The sequence below is a fragment of the Equus quagga genome, chromosome 12 (assembly GCF_021613505.1).
Source record: "Equus quagga isolate Etosha38 chromosome 12, UCLA_HA_Equagga_1.0, whole genome shotgun sequence".
In the NCBI taxonomy this organism is placed as follows: Eukaryota; Metazoa; Chordata; class Mammalia; order Perissodactyla; family Equidae; genus Equus; species Equus quagga.
The window spans coordinates 34,833,350-34,856,165 of record NC_060278.1 but is presented as its reverse complement, the minus strand read 5'-3'; the positions used below and the strand labels follow the sequence as shown (position 1 = coordinate 34,856,165).

Below are 22,816 nucleotides of genomic sequence, written 5' to 3'. Positions count from 1 at the left end.
TGATTCAATGGTGAAACTAAGATGTTAATATGTGCTTTTTCATATGAGAGTAGAGTTCAGAGCATAAAAATATCTGTATTTAAATGTTCGAGAATTTCTCTTTTCCTTCATTTAAAATTAAGTATTTATCTTCCATTCCAAATTACTATGAAAAGTTATTTATTCGATACTGGTTAGAAAAAAATTATGTTAGATTATTCTATTTCATTTTAGCAATTCCTCAGCAGGTTTCTTTTTTTAACTCATTTCCATATGATAGTCTTTAAGTATATAACCTATAAACTTCAGTCTCTCCTCTCATCATCCGCAGATATTCCCCAAAAGCGAATCCCACCATGGAGGGATAATAAATTGATATAGATAATATATCTCATCTAACGGATAGTATTATTCCTGTATTTGAGACTTATTTTTACATGGAAATTATTGCCCACTGATAAAGAGCAGCTGCTCAGTTCTGATGTGTGAGCCCCCAAGTAAGATGCAAAAGAGAAAAACAGATTGGGTCCTCTGATCTCAGGGAGTTTTTGATTTAGTCAAGGGGACAACGGAAAGATAGAAATGCTGATAACACCAACAGAAGGCCCAAGCTGCCATTACAGAAACCAAATGGCCTTGTATTTTTGGAAATAGGGCAAAGGAGTGAGAAATCAAAGTGCGTGGGGAACCTCTGCCCAGGTCCCTGGGCAAATGCAGATGTTCTGACAATGGGCAGAGGCTCAGCACGGAAAGAAAGTAACACGTAGGGGGCACCTAACTGATACCACGTGGGTTCCAAGTGCTCTACACTAGCACTGCCACGGCAGAAAGAGCTAGAATAGTTGGTGCACAGGAGAGAAGATGAGGAGAGAGGAATCATGGGCTAAGCTAGGGATGTGAGCATCGCTTGACGAGGCAGAGATGAAATCACAGGAATGGGTTAGAAACCGCCAAAGCAGACAGTGGGAAGAGAGAAAGAAGATTTGAATAACCAGTGTTAAGTACTGCCCGTTTGTGGAAGTGGGTAGCGAAAAGCCTAAGAGAGACTGAACGTGCAAATGGGCGATGGCCAGACCATATATATAAAAATAGAACTCTGGCCCACACCTGCAGCAACCTGACCAAGAAACCGACCTCTTCTCCACAACAACCAGCCCAGGAAGCCAGCTATCTAAGTCAGACTGTAGGAAGTCAGACTGCCATCTCCAGTGACAATCCAGGAAGCCAAACAATAACTTCTGTAACCAGAATGACAGGACTTGATAATAAGTACCGGCTTCCCTAATTTTTGTCCATGCTTCCAACATAGGACCAACCAGAGAGAGCCAAATATGCTCCCCTAACCAATCACATAGGATGCCTGCTTCTAGTTAGCCCACCTCCTGCCCCCCCATGCCAGTAGCCTCCTGTCAGGACACATCTGAAGCCTTCCTTTTTCACTATAAAGCTTTCCTACTCCTCTGCCTGACTTTGAGTCTCTGCCAAATGCAAGTGATGGTGGCTGAGTCCCTTGCTATCACAAGCCCTGAATAAATAGGCTTTGCTTCTCCCACTTGACTGGTCTTCATTTATTTCCACGGGATTACGTACAAGACAGAGAGGTTCGCTTTGGAAAGGGAAAGAGAAATCTCTTCCTCTGAATAAAAATGGGAGGAGGGAAGGATGAGTGAGGACACGGGGATTCTGAGTTGGAAAGAAAGCTGAAGGAGTTCTATCAGGGGGATGACATGTCTCAGTGAAAGTAATCTCTAAGCAGAGACTCAGAAGAAATAAGGCTAGGGTTGAGGAAAGTGAAAGGAGTTGAGAACTGGGGAAAGACAAGAGGGAGCCAATAAGAAATGGATAAAATGGCTCACTTCTGTTTAATATAGCAGATCAAACATAAGTGCTTATCCTCTCTCTTTCCTGAGATCCTAGAAGATTCTGTAAGAGACGGACACTGGCACTGTACAAGGAAAACACATGAAGAAAATTATGAAGGAAATGGGTTCACTGTGGGCTCAGATGGAGACACTGGGCAAAGATGTAAAACAAAGGCTCTGCAGCCAGTTTTGTCTTTACCTCTCATCATTACTGTTCATTTAACATCCTGGAAATCTATGTGTAGGACCAGGTGCTCCAGGCTGGTAAATTCTTTGGTGTCCTCTGGGGGTGGAGGTGTAGATTCAAGTTTCTCTTTCTCTTTAGACAGCCAGAAAAGCACTCAGGTGTCAAATATGAAGCCAAAAGCCAAACGGAGTCTTCTAAATTTGGGAGCAACACTCTAATTTAAAACCATGCTTGGGTTTGTCAGTATAAAGCACAGTAGATCAAAGTTAATGGAGAAAATAAGGGAAAGCCCCATAGTTTAAGAAAAGGATGAAAAATGGGTTATAAGCTCTTCTTTTTGGAGCAAAGTAAGCTGAAGCTTTAAAGGGATCTGCAAAACACCTGCAATGAACTTTTGTCCCTTCACAAAAAGAGAAGTAGCCAACATTTATTGAGCATTTATTATATGGCAGATGCTTCTGTATGAATGGTACTTGCATTAACATATTTCATCTGTACAGCAAGCTTTCAAGTAGGACATAATACATAACTGACTCCATTCCACAGATGAAAGAAAATGTGGGACAGTAAAGTCAAGAAACTTACTCCAAACTGCCGGCCTCCTAAGTAGTATAGGTAGATTCCACCCAGGGAATTTGGCCCTACGTCCATGTTCCTATGTCTGTAACATGAAAGGAGGGGAGGGAGAGAGGGAGCGAGGGATATTGCTCAATCACAAAAGTAATTGAAAGAGCCTTTCCTCTCATGTCATTGTATCCATCACCAACACCCTTGCAGGACAATCTCTGAACTTAGATTTTGGTTTTTAATAGAATTCTCCATGAAAGGAACCAGGGCTCATTGGAGAGTAGATAATACCATGTTTCAGAGCAAGAAAATTCAAAATGGGGCCAGAACAATTTGTTGTTGCCAGAAAGCAAGGCTGCTCTCAGAGATATTTGGAATAGTGTCAAAAAGTACAAAAGACCGCTCGCTCTAGCCAAGTGATGACAATTTGGGCATTAAAAGGGAAAACAATGATTAAAGTCTATTGGAACAAGTTGAGTCTGTTAAGATAGCTCTAAGGTCATGATACTAAATGAGAAAGTACAAAATACTAAGAGGTGATTGTCAGTGCTTAAGAGGTCTCTCCATACTATCTTCTAGAAATGTTATGTATTGATGAACCAAATTACGTATGTTCTACAGTGGAGCTACAAATAGGTTATTAATATAGACAAAGATATGTCTATAGATATAGTTTGTTATTTTAAGTAAGGAAATAATAGATCAGAAAATAAAATATATGAAAAATACGAAATAGAGAAATCAGCTTTTTAAGAGAGAAATTGAAACATTTAGAAAGTACATGTAAAAAGCATGTGTGTGGAGGGGTAGCCAATTACAAAGTGAATCCGGCCCTTGCTCTACTTCCTGTGTCAAAACCCTGGTGGTCTAGGCCACCCCTTCTTGGAGAACCACTATGAGAACCTGTTCATTGGTTTCCAGGCTAAAATACTACATGGGTCCTATTTTGTACAGACCCAACTCCATTGACTTTAGAATGAAAGAAAATTCCTGGGTTCAAGAATAGTGGGGATTACATATGTAGACTGAGTCGGTCCATTCCCTTCATGCTGCAGACCAAATGGGCACAAGCTAAAAAGGATATGTGGATTCGTGGGCAAGGCTGAGCTGTACCAGGCCAGCAGCCACCCAACATGAGGGCTGATCAGGAGGATGAGGGGCAAGCGTGAGGACGTGCAGGAGCAGCGGCTGCCATGATTACCTAGACAGCAGAGGTGGCAAGTGTCCATCAATGTGATTAGAAGGCAATGTTAACCCACCCCAAATCTGATGTTTACTCAGCCTGTTTAATGAGAGTTTGCAGAAATTACTTACCATATGTTACGGGAATTGGGCCCGAGGTAGAGGAGGAGCATGGTGCAGACCGGTTGTGTGTGCATTTATCAGGGAGGTGTGCTAAAGAAAAGCCCCTCTTCTACTAAGTGTCTAATAGTGTCTCTAATAAGGGGGGAGGGTAAGACCCAAACAACTGACATAGGATCTCTCCAGAAGAGGTGGATAGATGCAGCTGCAAAACGCAAATGGAGGCCTCTTATCTGCAAGTGGGGGTGGGGGGCAGTCAGCTTGTGTGCAGTACTTAGAGTAGGTTCCAGTATCCCCATAGTCCTTGGGGTGTTACACACAGGAAGCTTCACAGTGCACTGTTATTACCTCTTGCAAGAATGACATAAAATGATAATTAGGGGCACTAGGGAATCATAAAATAGCCCAGCCACAGGAAGTACGCAATCTAAACTGGCAGCCTAAGCCAATCGTAACTCTCCAGTGATACTCTGGAGCTCCCTGAGAAGTAGTTTCCTAGTGGAAACTAGAAAATTTGCCTTTCATCCCCTCAGGTAGTCAAGCGACGTGGAGGTTCATATTTATACGGACTGAATCAGCAATTAAAAACACACTGGGAAATGATAGAAAGTATACAGAAAGTCAGTCAAGAAGACAAAGAAATAGGTCAAAGTCATTTACTGAGGTCAAAAGATCTTGTTTCTGGGCATAACAATTGAGGTCGTTTAAAAGACACTGGAAGATAAGTTTAGAGCGGTTGTTTTATAGATTCACATAGAAAACTGGAATAATCAAGGGCATCATTATTCTACTATTAATACAGTATAACAGCAGCAAAGTAATAAAAAGAGGAAAAGAAATACAACAAGAAGTCAGGCAGAAAAAAATCCTAAGATATTTTTTATAGGGAGATTCATTTTTTAGAAAGACATAAAAGTTGGGGAAACGTTGAGTGGGCAGTGTGATTCAGAGGGGGATCTATCAGAGGAGAGAAGGGAATCTAGGCCACTTAGTAGAGACAAGATGAATCAAAGCAATGTATTTAGAAAAGAGTGCACCGGATGAGGGGATCTCCGGGAGACACTGTCCAGACAGTGAGAAGCCGCTAACGGGCTGTAGAATGTCTTGGATTCGTTCACCTTTCAGGAGTGAGGAGAGCTACAACACAGAGGGAGTTACATTACAAAGTAAAAAGATCTCAGCAAGGGTTGCGCTGAGCAAGGAGCGCTCTTTATGATCCTGACACCCTAAGGAGAAGGGCATAAAGAGGAAACTGAGTGAAGTGAATGGTGATCGGAAGGTGAGCATCATGCGATCTCGTTAGCGCCACCTTGAGGTAGAGTCTGGAGCAGTTCCTGCAGGAAAAGGATGGCGTCATGAGAGGAAGAGTTGGAACTTTGTACAGCAGGGCTAGGTAATGAGTGGCATGCTAGAGAGCTTCTGCCGACCGGCAGTTTTCCTTCCTGGTCTACATCAGCACCACTGGACTCAGTGGATGCGTCTCCGAATCGCCTCACCTCTTCTCCCAGGGCATCGCGCCTGGAGGAACCTGGGACTGAAACCAGTGGAATTCACTCTCCTCTGCATGCTGTTAAGGGAGTGGAGCCATGGCTGAGGCTGCCCTGAGGACCAGGAGGGGCAGAACCAGGAGTCAACCAGTTTAAGAACTGACAGCGTGATTGAGGCAAAAGACCTAAGGAGGCAAGTAAGACTTTAGGATGCTGCAGGAAGTACCACGGACACACCGGTCATGGTCTAGCAAATGGATAAGAAGAAAACTAAAACAGAAGGGACTGGTAGTATATGAGGAGGTTCAGGGAACTGGGAGACTGCATATGCAAATGGGCGATGGCCAGCCCATATATACAAAAATAGATCTCTGACCCACACCTGCGGCAATCTGCCAGGAAACCAACTTCTTCTCTACAATACCCAGCCCAGGAAGCCAGCCTGCTATAAGTCAGACTTGTAGGAAGTCAGACTACCATCTCTAGTAACAATCCAGGAAGCTAAACAACAATTTCTGTAACCAACATGGCTAGGACTTGATTAATATCTGCCAGCTTCCCTAATTTTTGTCCCCACTTTCAATTGAGGACCAACCAGAGAGAGCCAAATGTGTACCCTAACCCATCACATATGATGCCCCACTTCTAGTTAGCCCACCTCCAGCCTCCCCATGCCAACAGCCTCCAATCAGGGCTCACATGAAGTCTTCTCTTTTTCACTATAAAGCTTTCCCCCTCCTCTGCCCCCTTTGAGTCTTTGCCAAAACACAAGCGATGGAGGCTGAGTTCCATGCTATAGCAAGCTCTGGATAAACAGCCTCTGTTCTCACCTGGCTGGTCTTCATTTACTTCCACAGAACCGAAGACTAACTAAAATCAGGATAAAGAGTAGAGTCAGGATGGATGAGGAGGTGGGAGGAATAGGAAGTTAGCTGTGAATAGAGAAGGAGATTTCTGTTCTTTTTGGAAGGAACAGGGAGAGGATTAACATTTATATATTGTTGTCATGAGTTTCTTGATGCTCTGTTATGGGTTTATGCAAGTTACTGAATCCTCATACGATCTTGTGAGATAGATTTTTTTTTAATCTACCATTTTTAAGGGAAATGAAACTAAAATAGCCTTCATAACCCATCAAGGATGAAACAGAGTCCCAGGCCAGGTTTCCTCTTTTCACTACGTCAGGCCACTCCTGCAACCCCCTCTGACATTCCCATTGCAGTTCTGACCACAGTGTATTCCACGACTGTCTCACGAACTGTATTATAACTCTCTGTTCAGTCCTTTGGTGCTCCACAAATAGGTGATGAATGAAATATTAAATTAATATCTTGCCCAAGTTTACAGAGTGAGTAAGTGGTAAAATGTACATTTGAATCCAGATCTTTTGGATTTCAAAGTCCATGGTCATTCACGGCGTTAGGCTAAATTGGAAGTAGAGTAGTTTGCTGGCAGGTGCAAAGGTGAAGTGGACATTAAATTTATTGACTCTAGGTGACTGAAAACAGTAAGGTAGGATATTGGGAAATAAATTTCAGAGTTACTAAGGACAATGGCAAGCGATGGGATTGATGGTTGGGAGGTCTGTTAGCCAGGCACAAAAGAAGATGGGAAAGAGTCCTGGAAGTGAGAAAGTGATGTTGCCTATAATGATAAGGAGGGCGTGGCGATGTAAGAAAATTTCATCCAATCAAAATGAGAATGATTGAGAGAAGAAGGTGAGACAATGGATTGTCCCGCTGGACACTGGGACTGGATTGGCATACAAGGACTTGCAGTTGCCTCCTCTGCCCCGTGCTCTGGAGAGAGGAGAAAAAGCAGAAGCTTCTCAGGATGAGGTTGGGGAAAGCCAGATAACACCAGGGCAGACATACAAGAAGTGCCGATTACATGGCTGAGAATGTAAGAGGATAGAAACACAGGACACAGCGGAAGAGGCTGTAGAAGAGAGGGAGATCAGGAGGGGCTGCAAATTCTGGGAAACCCAGCTGCCTAGGGGTGGAACCCAGTAAGCACAGAAGTGATTCCAACTACCCAAAGGAAAGGAGGCAGGAGAAGTTTGGTAATTAGAAGAATATGTTCTAGACGGAGGGAGAAGCAGTGTTGGGTCATCAGGATTTAGTCATCGATTGAGATAAAGAAATAAACAGATACGAATTCCACGTGCATGAGTTAAAAATAAAAATTAGCTTACAGTTTCCCCAAAGTGAAAAGAGGAATAATTCTAAGGTTCCCTCTTTTTTGCTGAAAACTACAAATTGGTGGTAATGTGTGTTAAGGAAGTTGTCCAAAGTTTGACCTTTATAGAGTTGCTTTCCAGGTGCTGGGGTTGCCATTTAAAGCACCCAGCAGTCTTCATTATAGGATACGGTGAGCAAGACAGGCAGAGCCGTGGAACTGACTGAGGCACTGGCCCCTGGTCCACAGAATACATCTGTTGTGTAATAGGATTAGCATAAAGTATAGATGCAGAAGGCGTGTTCAGGAGGAAGATGATTACAATCTGCTGTTGTTCTGTGGCTTTCTTTATCATCCCCATACAATTTTTCTTCCAAATTCAGTCTGGGAAGAAAATATATTTAGGAACACCTTTCGAACATGAAAGAATAATCAAAAATATATACTGACTTCTCTCTTGTACCCTTTGTTCCATGGATAATACTGTTGCCTGGTAACTAGATTAGAATGCACCACAGGTTAGAAAAAAAACAAACTTCAGTTGTCTTTTCCAGACATTTCTTTGTGCCAGACATTCAACCCTCAAGGCAAAATATGCAGGATAAAAACTCACCTACGCATTACCAGGTTGTTGTTGATTTTAAGCTGGAAAAGAGGGCACTTAGACTAATGCTTTCCACAGGGAAAAATTACAATTAAAATTCATTATGAGCTCGAATTGAAAATAACTGTTGTGATTTGGTGGTCTCACTTCAGCTTTGCAGCAGCAGGTGTAAAAGAACAGACCTCTTATCCATCCGACCCTCTAGTACTTTCCTACGCCCTCCTCATGACCTCAAAGGAAGCAACAGCTGAGGGAAGAGTAGGGTGAGGAGTTCTGGGGATAAAATCACACCATGACGGCTCTGACAGGCAGGCACCACCCCAGGGAAATGCTATCTAACGTAAGTGAAGAGACATAATACATACACATAATGGTAAAACTGTTGGAATTTCTAGATCGAGAACAAACTGTGTGATATGTTGGGGCAGACCGGGGAGGCCCATGTCTTCTCACAGACATGCCTACTTATTGAATCCCTAATTTCCAGCTGGAATTTTCCCTGAGATGTGTGTTCTTTTAACTTCCATTTGATTTAACAATTAACACAATGTCCTCTGTCCATTTAGGGCACTCATTTTTGCCAGGCTCATCATGGAATAAACCCAAACCTCATACACCGAGGTCTCCAGAAATGCAGACTGTACAAATTTCAATTTGTCCACCACCCCTCTGTCCAGAACATGCCCAAATTGTAAAGTGAATTAAATCATCCTGCGTTTCCATTCCCTTGGTCTAAAAAGTAAGAGCATCAGTGGGCAGAGAGCCCTAACTCAGCCTAACCCCACGGGAAGCTGGGTAATCTCACTGGTTTACGCTATGTTTCTCTTCACTATCCAGGGCCCTCTATGGCTTTCTTGCCCACTCCCTAAAAGAGAATTTTTTGTTTGTTACCTCTTACCGACATTTATTTTGACAATTTTTCTCTGAGAGTCCATCCTCATCCTCTCCCATGATGTCCACCGCCGAAAATATCAACGCAACGAGAATGGCAAAGCAGCACACCAGGGCAAAGATCACAATGCACTTCTGCTGGGACTGTGAGAGAGAAAGAAGACAAAGAAAAGTCAGTGAAGCAGCTTTTGCTTAGGAAAGTCAAGATTTGACAGCTTTTCAAAATTCCGTGAAAATCCTCCGGGAAACATCACTTTCATCACTGCCAGGAGGGCTGCTCTCTGGGTGAAAACGCCTCAGACCTTCATGCTTATTGCTCGGCACAGCCTTCAAACCCCCACTAAATACGTTAGAATCTATTAACTAATTCAAGTGCTGTATCAACACTTCCACACAGTTTGCTCTTCTTCTTTATAATCAAAAGCAGTCCAGAAAAGACCACTGCAAGATCCATTATTGTGAATTAAAAACAAAACACAAGGCGGCTCAATACTCCTTGTTTGTTCTCTGTTATAACCACCACCTTCCAAACTCTATGCAAATTGACTCTACATCCTCTTGCTTTTCCCATCTCTTCTTGCTCTAAGACCTTTACGGTGATGGCTTCAGGAAAGATGCCCCTGGGTGGTCAGTATGAGTTCTGCACTTTGATCAGAAAAGTGGATCTATCAGCTGCTTGCATCATGGCCATTAACTGACAAAGTCCATTTCAAAACACTGAACAGTCATAACCAACATTCATACTCTTGATATGATTTTTCACTTAGAAAGGCAAGCTGAAGATCCAAGTGGTCAAAGACACCCCTGTCCTTATCTTTAGGCCCAAGTATCGTAATTCAAGACATCTCTATCTCCAGAGGTTCGTAGCAAAGGGGACAGAAGATACGGCCATGGTAACTGGGCAGAAGCCATGGCCACTGAAGCAAATAATTTTGCCTGCATTCGATTTATTAGATAAGTATCGATGGGGAAAAGAAGAGAAAGAATAATCTTTTAAAGTTTTTGTGCAGTTTTTAGAGACTATTTACAGAAGAGGAAAGGGTGATCTTTGACGAGGTGGCCAGCAGTACTCCCTTAGTGATGGGATACACAGACATACACTCACACAATCACACACGCACACACTCACACACACACTTCAGAGCACTGTTGAAACCAGCCAGCTTTGCCTCTCCTACCACCCTCCTCCCTTTCATCCCTACAGCCACATGGTTTCCAAAGACCCAAGGGACCTCCCAGAGCTCAGGGTCCAGTCAGTCCAGGGGCAGCCTCAGATTACATATTACAAAAAAAGATGTTGTCAAGTCAAGAAATAAATGGTGTTTCTGTGACCAGGCCCCATCAGCTCAAATGATTGTTTCCTTTTAGCATTTTCTTAACCTCCTTAAGGTGTCATCTCCCAGTAGAACCTTGTTCCAAGTCCATTCTTGTCTGTCACCATGTTCTCCTACTCCACATTCAGCGAGGAAGTGGGGGAAAGCCCAAGGAAGACACAATCATTGCCCTGATATCTTTAAGATATGGATTATGCTACACCAAACTACAAAAGCCTTCTGCATAGCAAAGGAAACCATCAACAAAACAAAAAGACAGCCCACCAACTGGAAGAAAATATTTGCAAATCATATGTCTGATAAGGGGTTAATTCTGAAAATATATAAATAACACATACAACTCAACAATTAAAAAACAAACAACCTGATCAAAAAATGTGCAGAGCATCTGAACAGACATTTTTCCAAAGAAGATATACAGATGGCCAACAAGCACATGAAAAGATGCTCAACATCACTAATCATCAGGGAAATGAAAATCAAAACTACAATGAGGTATCACCTCATGCCTGTCAGAATGGCTATTAAGACAAGAAGTAATGAGTGTTGGAGAGGATGTGGAGAAAAGGAAACCTGATACACTGTGGGTGGGAATGTAAACTGGTGTAGCCACTACGGAAAGCGGTATGGTGATTTCTCAAAAAATTAAAAATAGGTCTACCATATGACCCAGCTATTCCACTTCTGCGTATTTACCCAAAGGACACAAAAACACTAATTTGAAAAGATATATGCACCCCTATGCTCATTGCAGCATTATTCACAATAGCCAAGACTTGAAAGTAACCCACGTGCCCATCAATGGATGAATGGATAAAGAAGATGTGGTATATATATATACAATGGAATACTATTCTGCCATAAAAAGGATGAAATATTGCCATTTGCGACAACATGGATGGACCTTGAAGTTATTATGCTAAGTGAAATAGGTCAGATGGAGAAAAACACCATATGATTTCAATCATATGTGGAAGATAAACACACAGATACAGAAAACAGACTGCTGGTTACCAGAGGGGAGGGGAGGGGGGTGAAAGGGGTAAATGGGCACCTGTGTACAGTGATGGATGGCAACTGGACTGTTGGTGGTGAACACAATGTAGCCTGTATAGAAACTGAAGTATAATAATGCATATCTGAAATTTATATAATGTTAGAGACCAGTGTGACCTCAATGAAAAAAAAGACATGGATTACGTTTTATTCTTTCTATCCCCAAGCAACCAACACAGTTCCTAACAAACAGAAGGTGCTCAAAAAATAGCTATCGTAGGGCCAGCCCCGATTGCCTGGTGGTTAAGGTTTGGCGTGCTCCGCTTCAGTGGCCCAGTGGTTTGGTTCCCAGGGCAGAACCATACCACTCGTCTGTTAGTGGCCATCCTGTGGTGGTGGCTCACATAAAGGAAAAAAAAAAAGTAAGACCAGCAACAGATGTTAGCTCAGGGTGAGTCTTCCTCAGCAAAAAGAAAAGAAAGAAATAGCTATTGTATAAACAAATACAAAGTGAATGAATGAAATGAAAATCGCAAGCATACTTCTAAGGATGCAGAGTGACATGAGGTGTTTTTCTCAAGACTCAGTTGCGGTCTTAAAAATTAATTTGCTTCCATATTTTGGTGATTGTAAATGTTGTAGCTCATCTTCCTTCACTCTCGGCTGGAGCTTGAGGCAAATTCATGGGTGACATTTCCCAACTATATAAAACTCTGCCGAACAGATTGGGCATTCATCTTGGCCCCTCATTTTCCATTCCTCCCTGATTCCTCACTAATTTTATCCCTACGAAGCAGCAGAGTGAACTGGCTGAGGGCTCAGACTTCCGAGCCAAACTGGATTCTTCCATTTACTGACTGGATGCCCTTGGGAAAGTTACTTAGGCTTTGTGCTCTAGCTTCCCTGTCTGTAAAATGATGCTAAATAATAATAATAGTAATAACTGCCTTATAGAGTTGTTATTAAGAAGTAAATTAAGTGAAATATTATATACAAAGTACTCCCTGAAAACAGTATCTGAAAAATAGCACTAAATGAGTGTTTGCTGTTGTTAGTATAGTCTCGTAGTGTATGTCCCTCTATAAGCTGCTTCAAATATTTTGGGGAAACAAGGTAAAGACGAATAAACAAAAAACACACAACAAAAACTATAAGTATGTGTAAGGGAGAAGCAGAGAGAGAGAGACAGAGACAGAGAAGGAAAGAAAGAAGTGAGACAGAGGGAGAAGAGAAATGTGAGATGGAAATTTTCTAGGATAAAATTTCTGAGAAACTGTTCTAGCCCAGTCTCAGAACTCAAAACTCTGAAGCAGCATTTCTCAGACTTGAGCAAGCATCAAAATCACCCGGAGGGCTTGTTAAACACACCTCGCTGGACCCCATTTCCAGAGTTTTTGGCTCAGTAGGTCCAGGGGGGCGGTGCTCAAGAATGTGCATTTCTACCAGGCTCCCAGGAAATGTCCATGCTGCTGGTGCAGGGGCCACTCTTCGATGTGTCAAATATCATCCATCCTAAACCCCACTGAACACACGCTCCTCCTTCAAATGCGTCTGCCCTTCATTCATGTTCAGACAATAAAGAGATCATCATAAATACATCCTATTAATTTACACGTAAATCTTGTAATTTATTTTCTTTGTAGGGGCTTAAAAATAATTTTAAACAATATTTTTTCTGAGTTTTTTCCTGCTTTCTACTTCCTATTTATTTTAATGATATACATTACTTGTATAATCAGAAAATGTTTGCTGTTAAGTATTCTGAAAAACCACGTAATATAAAAAAGAAAAGAAATCACTCACAGTCCCACTCAGACATAACTGCCATGAACGTTTTGTTCTAGTCCTTTCCTGTACTATATCTACAGATCTAACCATCTGATAATATGGGTATCATGCTATATATAGTTTTACATGCTGCTTTTTGCACTTTTTCATGTTTTAATGTCATTAAATATTCTTTTGAGGCATAGTTTTAAATTGTTGCAGAATATTCCATTGCATGGATATATCATTGTCTCCTTTACTCCAAAAAAACTTTTTTTTAAAGCCATTCACTTTACAATAGAAAAAACCGATTAAAAATTTTTTCATTTTATCCATCTTCCCTATAAATTATAAACAGAAACAAACAAAAGCTTTCAGAGAAGTTTAAGGTAATACAATTACATTCACATTAATCCAGTCCAGAAGAGACTCCAACCCAAGACAATATAATTAAACATTATCTCAAAAAGAATCCTCGAGACAGCAGCACGAATACACCATGTCAGGTACATAGTGTGTACCTGATGAATGAATCTAAATGTTTCATCTACGACAACATTGATTTGTTTCCCTTTACTCTGAATTTTATGATAAAATAGTAAATGAGAACTCTAGTTAATTTGTGTGCTATTGAAAGTACTTTGATGTAATAACCCTCACAAATTTCTATTAACTTCTATTAATTTAATTCTACATTATCAAATTCTATTACAGTGAACAATTGAGCTAGTTATTTTCTTTTTAATTTGTCAAAAAAGAGAAATTCAGACTCTCACATTCATTCTTAAATGTCTCTGAAAACAATGTACTATAACAATATAAGTTCATATCACTACTTTTCTCAGTCTCATTTATTTTCCATTTCATCAAAAGTGAAAGATCCTGTTCAAATGATAGCATAAGAACCTCACAAATGAGAACAAACTCCAAGATTCCAAGAGGTTTATTCATTTTCAAATTCTTAACAGATCATTTCAGATCATTCAGGAAGCAATTTGAAACACACTTTCCTGGTTTCATTGAATTGAAGAAGCAAAGTTTTAAGGAGAATGCATGAACATGATTACAACCTAAACTTTACCGATGAACTCAGTCAATTAAGAGAAAACAAAATTTGAAATGCTATTATCTCATGTCAGTCAATCTGCGCTTTTCACTGCAGTTTACATGCAAACTGAAAAGAACTGCTTTTTTGGTCAAGAAATAAATCTAAAATTATGCCAACATTGAAAATATTTGAATATCATATCCTTATTGAATACATTTTACCTGAACACCGTAAAAGAGAAGTATGACCTCTAAACACGAAAAGAGTATTAAACTTGACAATTAGAAGCCCTATCTATTTCCAGCGGGGGCTTTTAAACCATTTGACCAGCTCTTCAAAGGAATTTGCACCCATGTGCCTGGAGGAAAACTGTAAAGGTACAAAAGGTAACCGTAAATTAAAATTATTCCTATTCTTTTTCATTTATTTACCATGACAAATTTTTTAAAATAAAATCATGGCCAAGTCTTAAAAATAACCATTTTTATGTGTGTAACTTTTAATCCCAAGAAAACTATAAGATCTAGTACAATTATTCTCCATGTGAAAGACGTGCAAACTAGGACTCAAAGACATTTGGCTACTGAGCTGGCCACGGCGACCCGGCCAGTTGAGGACAGTCCAGTGATTTCACTTAGGTCTCTAAATTTGGAGGCTCTACTTCTGTAGATCCAAAACTTTTTCCTTTTGGATTTCTTTCCTTGACTTTATTTTCTAATTAGTTTTAGCTTTGATTATTTTTTTTATTATCATCTTAGCTTTTAGTTAACAAATTCCCATGATGGTCCATTAGCGAAAAAGGTTGAACATTTGGCTCTGAGGTGTGGAGACAGTATTCCTGGGTTTCTAGGACTTTCCTATGATTCTAGATGTGTTCCTATCTTGAGTTCCCAGACATGCTCCCAAAGAAAACAGGTCACCCAGAAGATCCACAGTAATCTTAGCTGATGATTTATCAAGTTCCTAAATAATGGCCACATTCCGGAATCCTATCAAAAAATTTAGACTATAAGTTGCTTAAGGGTTTTGCTTAGAAAATCTTTTTAAAAGAATTATCACTTCACTTTCCACATACATTGTGATGTTCCTTAGGGTTTTATCATAGGATTTTTCCCTTCTCACTCTGTATCCGCTCTCTGAGGGACTCTAATTTACTCCCAAGTCTTCACTAGCCATATATCCTGATAATCCCCAAATGTGTATCACCAGCCCAGAGTACCCTGTGAATACCAGACACACAATGAATGAGCTTCCCTGCCTGGGCATAGAACGAGGAGCCCTGGAAGGGTCCACCAATCTCTCCGAGTTGAGGAGACAATGTTGGGATTTTAGAAAGGCCAAGTCAGCCAGAGTTGAGAGGACAGAGTACTAAAGAGAGGAGATACACAGAGAAGGAGTTCTGGAGATCTTCAGAGGGCGTCCCTGGGTGTTCAGCTAAGTACTGATAAGTATATGTGTATGAGGAAACTACCTGAGGCCTGAAAAGAACCACTCGAAAGGAACGGGTAGAACAACCCCTAACCCACACACACAGCCAGAAAGCGTTGGTGTTCGCATCATCCAGGGTGAAAAAAGTCTCCTGAGACGTAAGTCATTGCGTGAAGTACTTGGAAGGATATGGCTTAGAAAATGGAAATGGAAAAAATTAGACTCAAGGCTGCTCTAGTCCCACCTAAAAAAGCAGAAAAGCAAGCCTTTAAAAACTCAAACTGTTCACAAGTAACTATATCCAAGAACAAAGCTCAAGCATATTTTTAAAAATATAATATCCAGGGCCAGCCCAGTGGCACAGCAGTGAAGTTCGCATGTTCTGCTTCATGGCCAGGGGTTCACCAGTTCGGATCCTGGGTGTGGATGTGGCACCACTTGTCAAGCCATGCTGTGGTAGGCGTCCCACACATAAAGTAGAGGAAGATGGGCACGGATGTTAGCTCAGGGCCAGTCTTCCTCAGCAAAAAGAGGAGGATGGGCAGCAGAAGTCAGCTCAGGGCTAAACTTCCTCAAAAAAAATAATATATATATATATAATATCCAGCATGCAACAAAATAAAATAAACAATAACTAGTATCCAGTAAAAAATTACCAGACAAGCAATGAAACAAAACCACAACTCAAAATGATGAGAAAAGTCAGTCAACTGAAATCAACTCAGAAATGACACAGGTGATTGAATTAGTAGACAGAGACATTAAAACAAATACTGTATCTATATTCCATATGTTCAAGAAAATATGTATGTTAAAGAGAGATAAGGAAGATATAACAAAAAGCACATATCAAAATTCTAGAAATGAGAAATACACTGAATGGGATTAATAGCAGATTAGATACAACATAAAAGTTTAGTGAACTCTATGAAAACACAGAAAAGAAATAGAAAATATTGAGTAGAAGATCAGTGAGCTATGAGAAAACTTAAGGAGCCTAATTTACATGTTCTTGGAGTCTCTAAAGAACAGGAAAGGATAGAAAAAATATTTGAAAAATATAATGGCCCAAAATTATTCAACTTTGTTGAAGATGTAAAAGTCAGAGTTATTTCATAATGATAAGGAGTAAATTCACCAAGAAGACATAACAGTACCAAACTTTTATGCACCTAATAAGAAAGCTTAAAAATGAATAAAGCAAAAGCTAATAGAACTATAAGGAGAAATAAACAAATCTTCAACCACTACGTGATGTTGAAACCCTTCTCTCATTAATGGATAGGAACAAGTAGACAGGAATCTATATATATATATATATATATATAATATATATAAGATTTGAACAACACTACCAACCAACTTGATCTAATTGGCATTTATAGAACAATCCACTAAAAAAATAGCAAAATGCACCTTTTATTTGAGAGCATATAGAACATTTACCAAAATGAACCATATTCTGAGCCATAAAAACAAATTTCAATGAAGTTAAAAGAATGTGAGTCATACAAAGTGTGTTCTCTGACCAAAATGGAATTAAATTAGAAATCAATAACAGAAAGATCTGGAAAGTCCAAATAATTGGAAACTGAAAAAAATTTACATACTCCACGAGTCAAATAAGAAATCAAAAAGAGAATAAGGAAGAATTTTGAATTGAATGAAAATAAAAATACAATATATCACAGTGTGGGAGATGCAGCAAAAGAACTGCTTCAGGGAAATGTGCGGCACTAAATGCAGATATTAGAAAGTAAAGTTCTAACTGATCGGAACTTCTACTTTATTAATGTGTAAAGAAAAAAGAGCAGGTTCAACTCAAAACAGGCAAAGGAATGGAAATTAAGAAAACCAGAACTCAATGAAAGAGAAAACAGGAAAAACAACACGAAAAAAATCAAGGAAACCAAAGTCTGGTTCTTTGAGAAGATCAAAAAAATTGATAAACTTTTAACCTTACATATAAGAAAAAAAGAAAGAAGACACAAATTGCAAATAACTCTCTGAGAGATAAGATATCACTACAGATTCTACAGAAAATAAAAGGATAATAAGGGAAGATTTTAAACAAATCCATGCCAAGAAATTCACCAGTATAGATAAAATGGACAAGTTTTTGCAAGATAAATAGCACTAAAGCTGGGGCCAGCCTGGTGGCACAGTGGTTAAGTTCATGCACTCAGCTTCAACGGCCCTGGGTTTGCAGGTTCAGATCCCAGGTGTGGACCTATGCACCACTTATCAAGCCACGCTGTGGCAGGCGTCCCACATATAAAATAGAGGAAGATTGGCACAGATGTTAGCTCAGGGCTAATCTTCCTCACCAAAAAAAAAAAAAAAAAAAAAAAACAAAAACAACTAAAGCTTACTCAAGAAGAAATACATAACCTGAATATACCCTTATATCAATTAAAGAAAAGGAGTTTCTAGTTAAAAACCTTCCCATAGAGAAAACCCCGGTTTTACGTCGCTTCATTGATGAATTATGCCAAACACTTGAGAAATTAATAATACCAATTCTATGCAAAACCTTTCAGAAAATGGAAGAGAGGGAAAAAGTTTCCAATTCATTCTACCAGGTCAGCTTTACGTGACACAAAAACTAGAGAAAGACATGAGAAAACAAAATGTTTGTCCCAATGTTTAATAATGCAGTATCTAGGAAAACAAGATACTACATTCATTGAGCAGATATCTGTTTAATATCTACTCTGTGCAAAGGAGAGTGCAGAGTCTGCAATGGCCACAAATTCAACAGGAAACAGAAGCTCTCAATCTTCTTCTTCAAAATCCTTAGAAAAACTGCAAAAGATCTCTATCTACCTCAGCTTGCCTTGAATTGAAAGATGAATCATCACCGACCCAGATTGCGTTTTTTTTTTAAAGATTGGCACCTGAGCTAACAACTGTTGCCAATCTTCTTTTTTTATTTTTTTAAAGATTGGCAACTGTGCTAACAACTGTTGCCAATCTTTTTTTTTTCCTGCTTTTTCTACCCGAATCCCCCCAGTACATAGTTGTATATTTTAGTTGTGGATCCTTCTAGTTGTGGCATGTGGGACGCCACCTCAACGTGGCCTGATGAGTGGTGCCATGTCCACGCCCAGGATCCGAACCAGCAAAACCCTGGGCCACCGAAGCAGAGCATGTGAACTTAACCACTTGGCCACAGGGCCGGCCCCCATGTTGCTTATTTTTTCACGCCTACTAGAGTTCTAGCAGTGGCACTTAAAGTGCTCCTGTTTTAGGAAATTCTCTATTTTTACCAGACCAATAATGAACATTATTTCTGCAGCAACCTAGATGATGCCTTCTCTTTCGAGGACATGTATATTCATTGTTTGGCCATGCATTAGCTCATTATCTACCTTTTGGTCTCTTTCATTACATTGAGTTCCTTGAATTCTAGGATCTTGCCTAGATCCAAAATGCCTGGCAGACGTGTTCAATAAATAATTGTTGAATGAATGATGAATTTGTTGAAAGATGAATAAATGAATAGAGGAAAAAAATGGCAAGGGCTAAAAAATCAAAATGATGATTTTTTTTTTATAACCCTGTTTATTTACCATTTATAAACTTTTCCACTGATTCCCATCATAGAAGCACATTTATTTGTAAGATTAAACATGCAAAAAATTAAATGCTATGAGCTCAAATTTAGCCTAACAAACAGGATAACATGTAGGACAGAGGGCAGCTTTCCCAAAATAGCAGGACAGAGAATAAAAATTCAAGTTTGAATCAAGGTGTCAACTGAGCACAAGAACCTACTCAGATTATACAAAATTCTTAGAGATGAAGAACAGATAACTTATGATAATGATAATGATAATTCTATAATGGTGTCTAACAACTAAAAAGTACCATCTATGGACAAGCAATTTAGAAGATTTACTGCAGTCGCTGGTGGCATCATACAAGAAAAGCAATACGTGTTCAACTCAATTTAAAAATACTTGGGGAAGATCTAACACAAAATGTGTTATGCACTATGCTAACACTGGTGATTCAGAAACTGCCCTTTAGGACCTCACATTTGAGGTCCGTGGGTGTGTGTTGCACAGGATGGACAATGAAGTGTAACCCAATGTGATACGGAACATTCCAATGGTACAGAGGGCTGAGCTTGGGGCTGTGACTGTGACCCATTTCCCAGAAGAGTTCTATTTGAGCAGGCCAGTTCTGGTGTCCCCCACCCTCCCTTCCACGCGCCCCTAATTCCTGGGATGGAGAATCAGGGACTTCCTCTGTACTCAACATTAAGTGAAATGAGTTATTCTGAGTATTAGTGAATAAACAAGAACACGCTAAGTCAATATGAAGCAGCCAATATTTAAAGCTAAAATGTTCTATTTCCATGTTCTCTGTGCCCTTCCCTCCATTATAGATACAGATATAGACACACACAAAAAAATCACAACAAATTTCCAGCTGGTCTTTGACAAGCTGAGGGCTATTCCGGCAACCTGTCCTCTACACTCTGCTTTTAACAAGCTGAAAAAAACTTTGAATCTTTCAATATATCAAAATAAGTCGAAGTGCTTTCAACTTACTCTGACAGGAGATTTATTCTGGAGTCAGTTGATTAGGATTGTTTTATGTTTCTTGTCTAAATTATTTGTTGCTCGATCATTGTAAAGGTCGATATTTCACTCAGTTAGGGGAGAAAAACATTGCCGACAAAACTCAATAATCCTTATTTTAAACTAATTAAAACGCAAGAAAAGTCAGGATTGACTTTGGGTATGACAGTGAAGTGAGCAAAAAGCAAAATTCATCTTTGGTACCCTCAGTGTTCAGTTTCTCCCTTATTTGAAAAAGGAACACATACATGCATGCGCACACACACAAGACACATGCACACATGCGCGCGCAGACATATTTATAAAAGGGCGCGTTCAGGAAAGCTTAGCGTTGGAGTGGGAGGGAACCTAACGCCGTCTAATCCCACTTGCCTCTCAGTGCAGGCATCTCACCTTCAGTACCAGGGACTGACGCCATCCTTCTCTGCCTGGTCCCTTCTAGCTACCAAAAGCTCACTACTTAATGAGTCAGGAGTAATTTTTTTCAAAGTTCTTATTGACACGGGAAGACATTTGATGAACAGAATGGCCACGACTAAACACCTCCGCAGATGGCCCCTTTCCTTCTTCCCTCTTTCCTAACTCCCTCTGGCTCTTTCCCGCCCCTGCCTGCCCACCCCTTGTCTCCTCTGCCTCTGTCTATCTCTTTGTGGACTTCCTTCCCTCCCCCGTCCCTTCACTGCTTTCCAAACCTGCCACCACGGTTCTTGCTCTCTTTCAAATCTACCATTGCTCCCCCCCACATCCCAATCTCCTCTCGGTCCCGCTCCGCTCCTGAGCTTGTGTGGGGTTTTCCCACAGAAAACACCGTCCCTCTGCCCTGATTACAAGGGGCTCTACAAAAATACAAAGGATAACCTCCTGAGGCAATGGATAAAGAAACGCAATGTGATAATACAGTCATGCGCTGCATAATGTTTCAGTCCATGATGGACCCCATGTACAACGGCAGTCCCGCAAGGTTGGTGCCATCTAGCCTAGGTGTGTAGTAGGCGACGCCATCTAGGTTTGTGTAAGTACACTGCATGATCTTCACACAACGACGAAATGGCCTAACAAGGCATTTCTCAGAACATATCCCCATCATTAAGCAACGCGGGGCTGTATAGACAAGTGAGGTCACTAATAGGAGAAGGGGGAGGGGCAGAGGTAAACATTTAAGTAGATATTTTAACAGATACGTTACAGATTTCGAATCTTGTCTAATTAACAGCACTGTAGGAATAAAATGTCTACTCCTTTAATACATGTCCACATTCCCCTTCTCCTCCCCATTCTTTTCTTTATCAACCTTTTTCAGACTCAGGTAAAGACATGCACACGGCCCAGCCCCTCTGCACACCAGCCGCACGCCCCGCGAGGACCCGCCCGCGCAGCCCGGTGGACACGGGAAAGTCTGCAGAAAGCGCCGGGTGGCCCCAGAGCAATCACTTTCTGGGAGGACAGCACCGCTGACGGTGGCTTCAGGCTGCGGGGAAGCCACGCTGAGGGCTGCCAGGCTAGCCATCAGTCTTCCTGTGGCTTAGTCATTAACAGCAATTGCTCTTCAGTCCCTCAGGCCTTCCTACCACAACGTATTTGTCACTTTACGAACTCTTAACCCACAAAATAAGTTATTAGATCATAGAACCAGGAAGAGAAAAAGAGTAAGCACGGTTTTCATTTTCGTTCTCTCTTTCCTGGGAGCAATGCTCCTCCAGTTTCTCCACTCAGGAGAGGGGCTGATGGGGTCCCACTTCCTCACCAAGGTCCCATATGCAGGGAAGCAACAGCTAGCACCCACTGACACGGGGCTTCACAGTTTACAAAGCCACCTTGCACACATCTGTTGTTCCCCGCTCCTGCCTTTCCTGATGCTCTCTCTTTGGGTCAACGTCCCCAAATTGCCTGCCCATCGGGCCTGCCCCTACCAAGTGCATCCTGGCCCTTCCCTCAGAGTCTGCAGGCAGTGGAGTCAGCTAGAGGTTTGCTTCGGCTGCTTCTGGGCAGAGAATGCTATCGTTTGGCACCTACACCTCAGATGCCACTGTGTGGTCAACTGTTGTCTGCCTAAGTGTACAGGGCCCCGTTCTTCTCTGGGGTGACATGGGCCCCAGCCCTAGGAGCTGCGCTGTCCAGTTTCCTAAAAGGTCAAGTAGTGCTGCTTGCACAGCAAAGGCAGTAAATTAGGGATTTCATAGCCGCCTGCCTCACAGCGGCAAGTTCAATCCTTTAAGAGAAAACACAGCTTCTTCCCACAAAAGCAACTGCAAATGGCTGCCCCGTCACGCAGTCTCAGCAATGGAATCTCATATTCTAGACTAGAGACACAACCCCAGTCCTGGGACAACCTCACACAGGAGGCTTTATATCCTGGGGAAAAAAATAGGTAAATAAATAGATAAATAATTTAACAACAAACAAAATAAACAACTCAGTTTAAAGATGGGCAAAGGACTTGAATAGACATTTTCCAAAGAAGATGTACAAATGGTGCTTAACGTCACTATAGGGACATGCATATCAAAATCACAATGACATACCACCTCATACCCATTAGGATGTCTCATATCAGAAAAAAAAAGGGGAAAAAAAAGCAGGTGTTGGCAAGGATGTGG

The 22,816-nt window shown here is 40.9% G+C and overlaps 1 protein-coding gene across 1 annotated transcript in view; it reads right to left on the bottom strand.

Annotated features, from left to right (window-relative positions):
* The window catches only part of PLD5 (phospholipase D family member 5), a 352,464-nt gene that overhangs the window by 190,437 nt on the left and 139,211 nt on the right, over positions 1-22,816 (bottom strand). Inside the window, exon 2 of the mRNA XM_046679401.1 lies at positions 9,065-9,201. Within this exon, the coding sequence (XP_046535357.1) occupies positions 9,065-9,201 (137 nt within the window). The remainder of the gene's footprint in view (positions 1-9,064; positions 9,202-22,816) is intronic.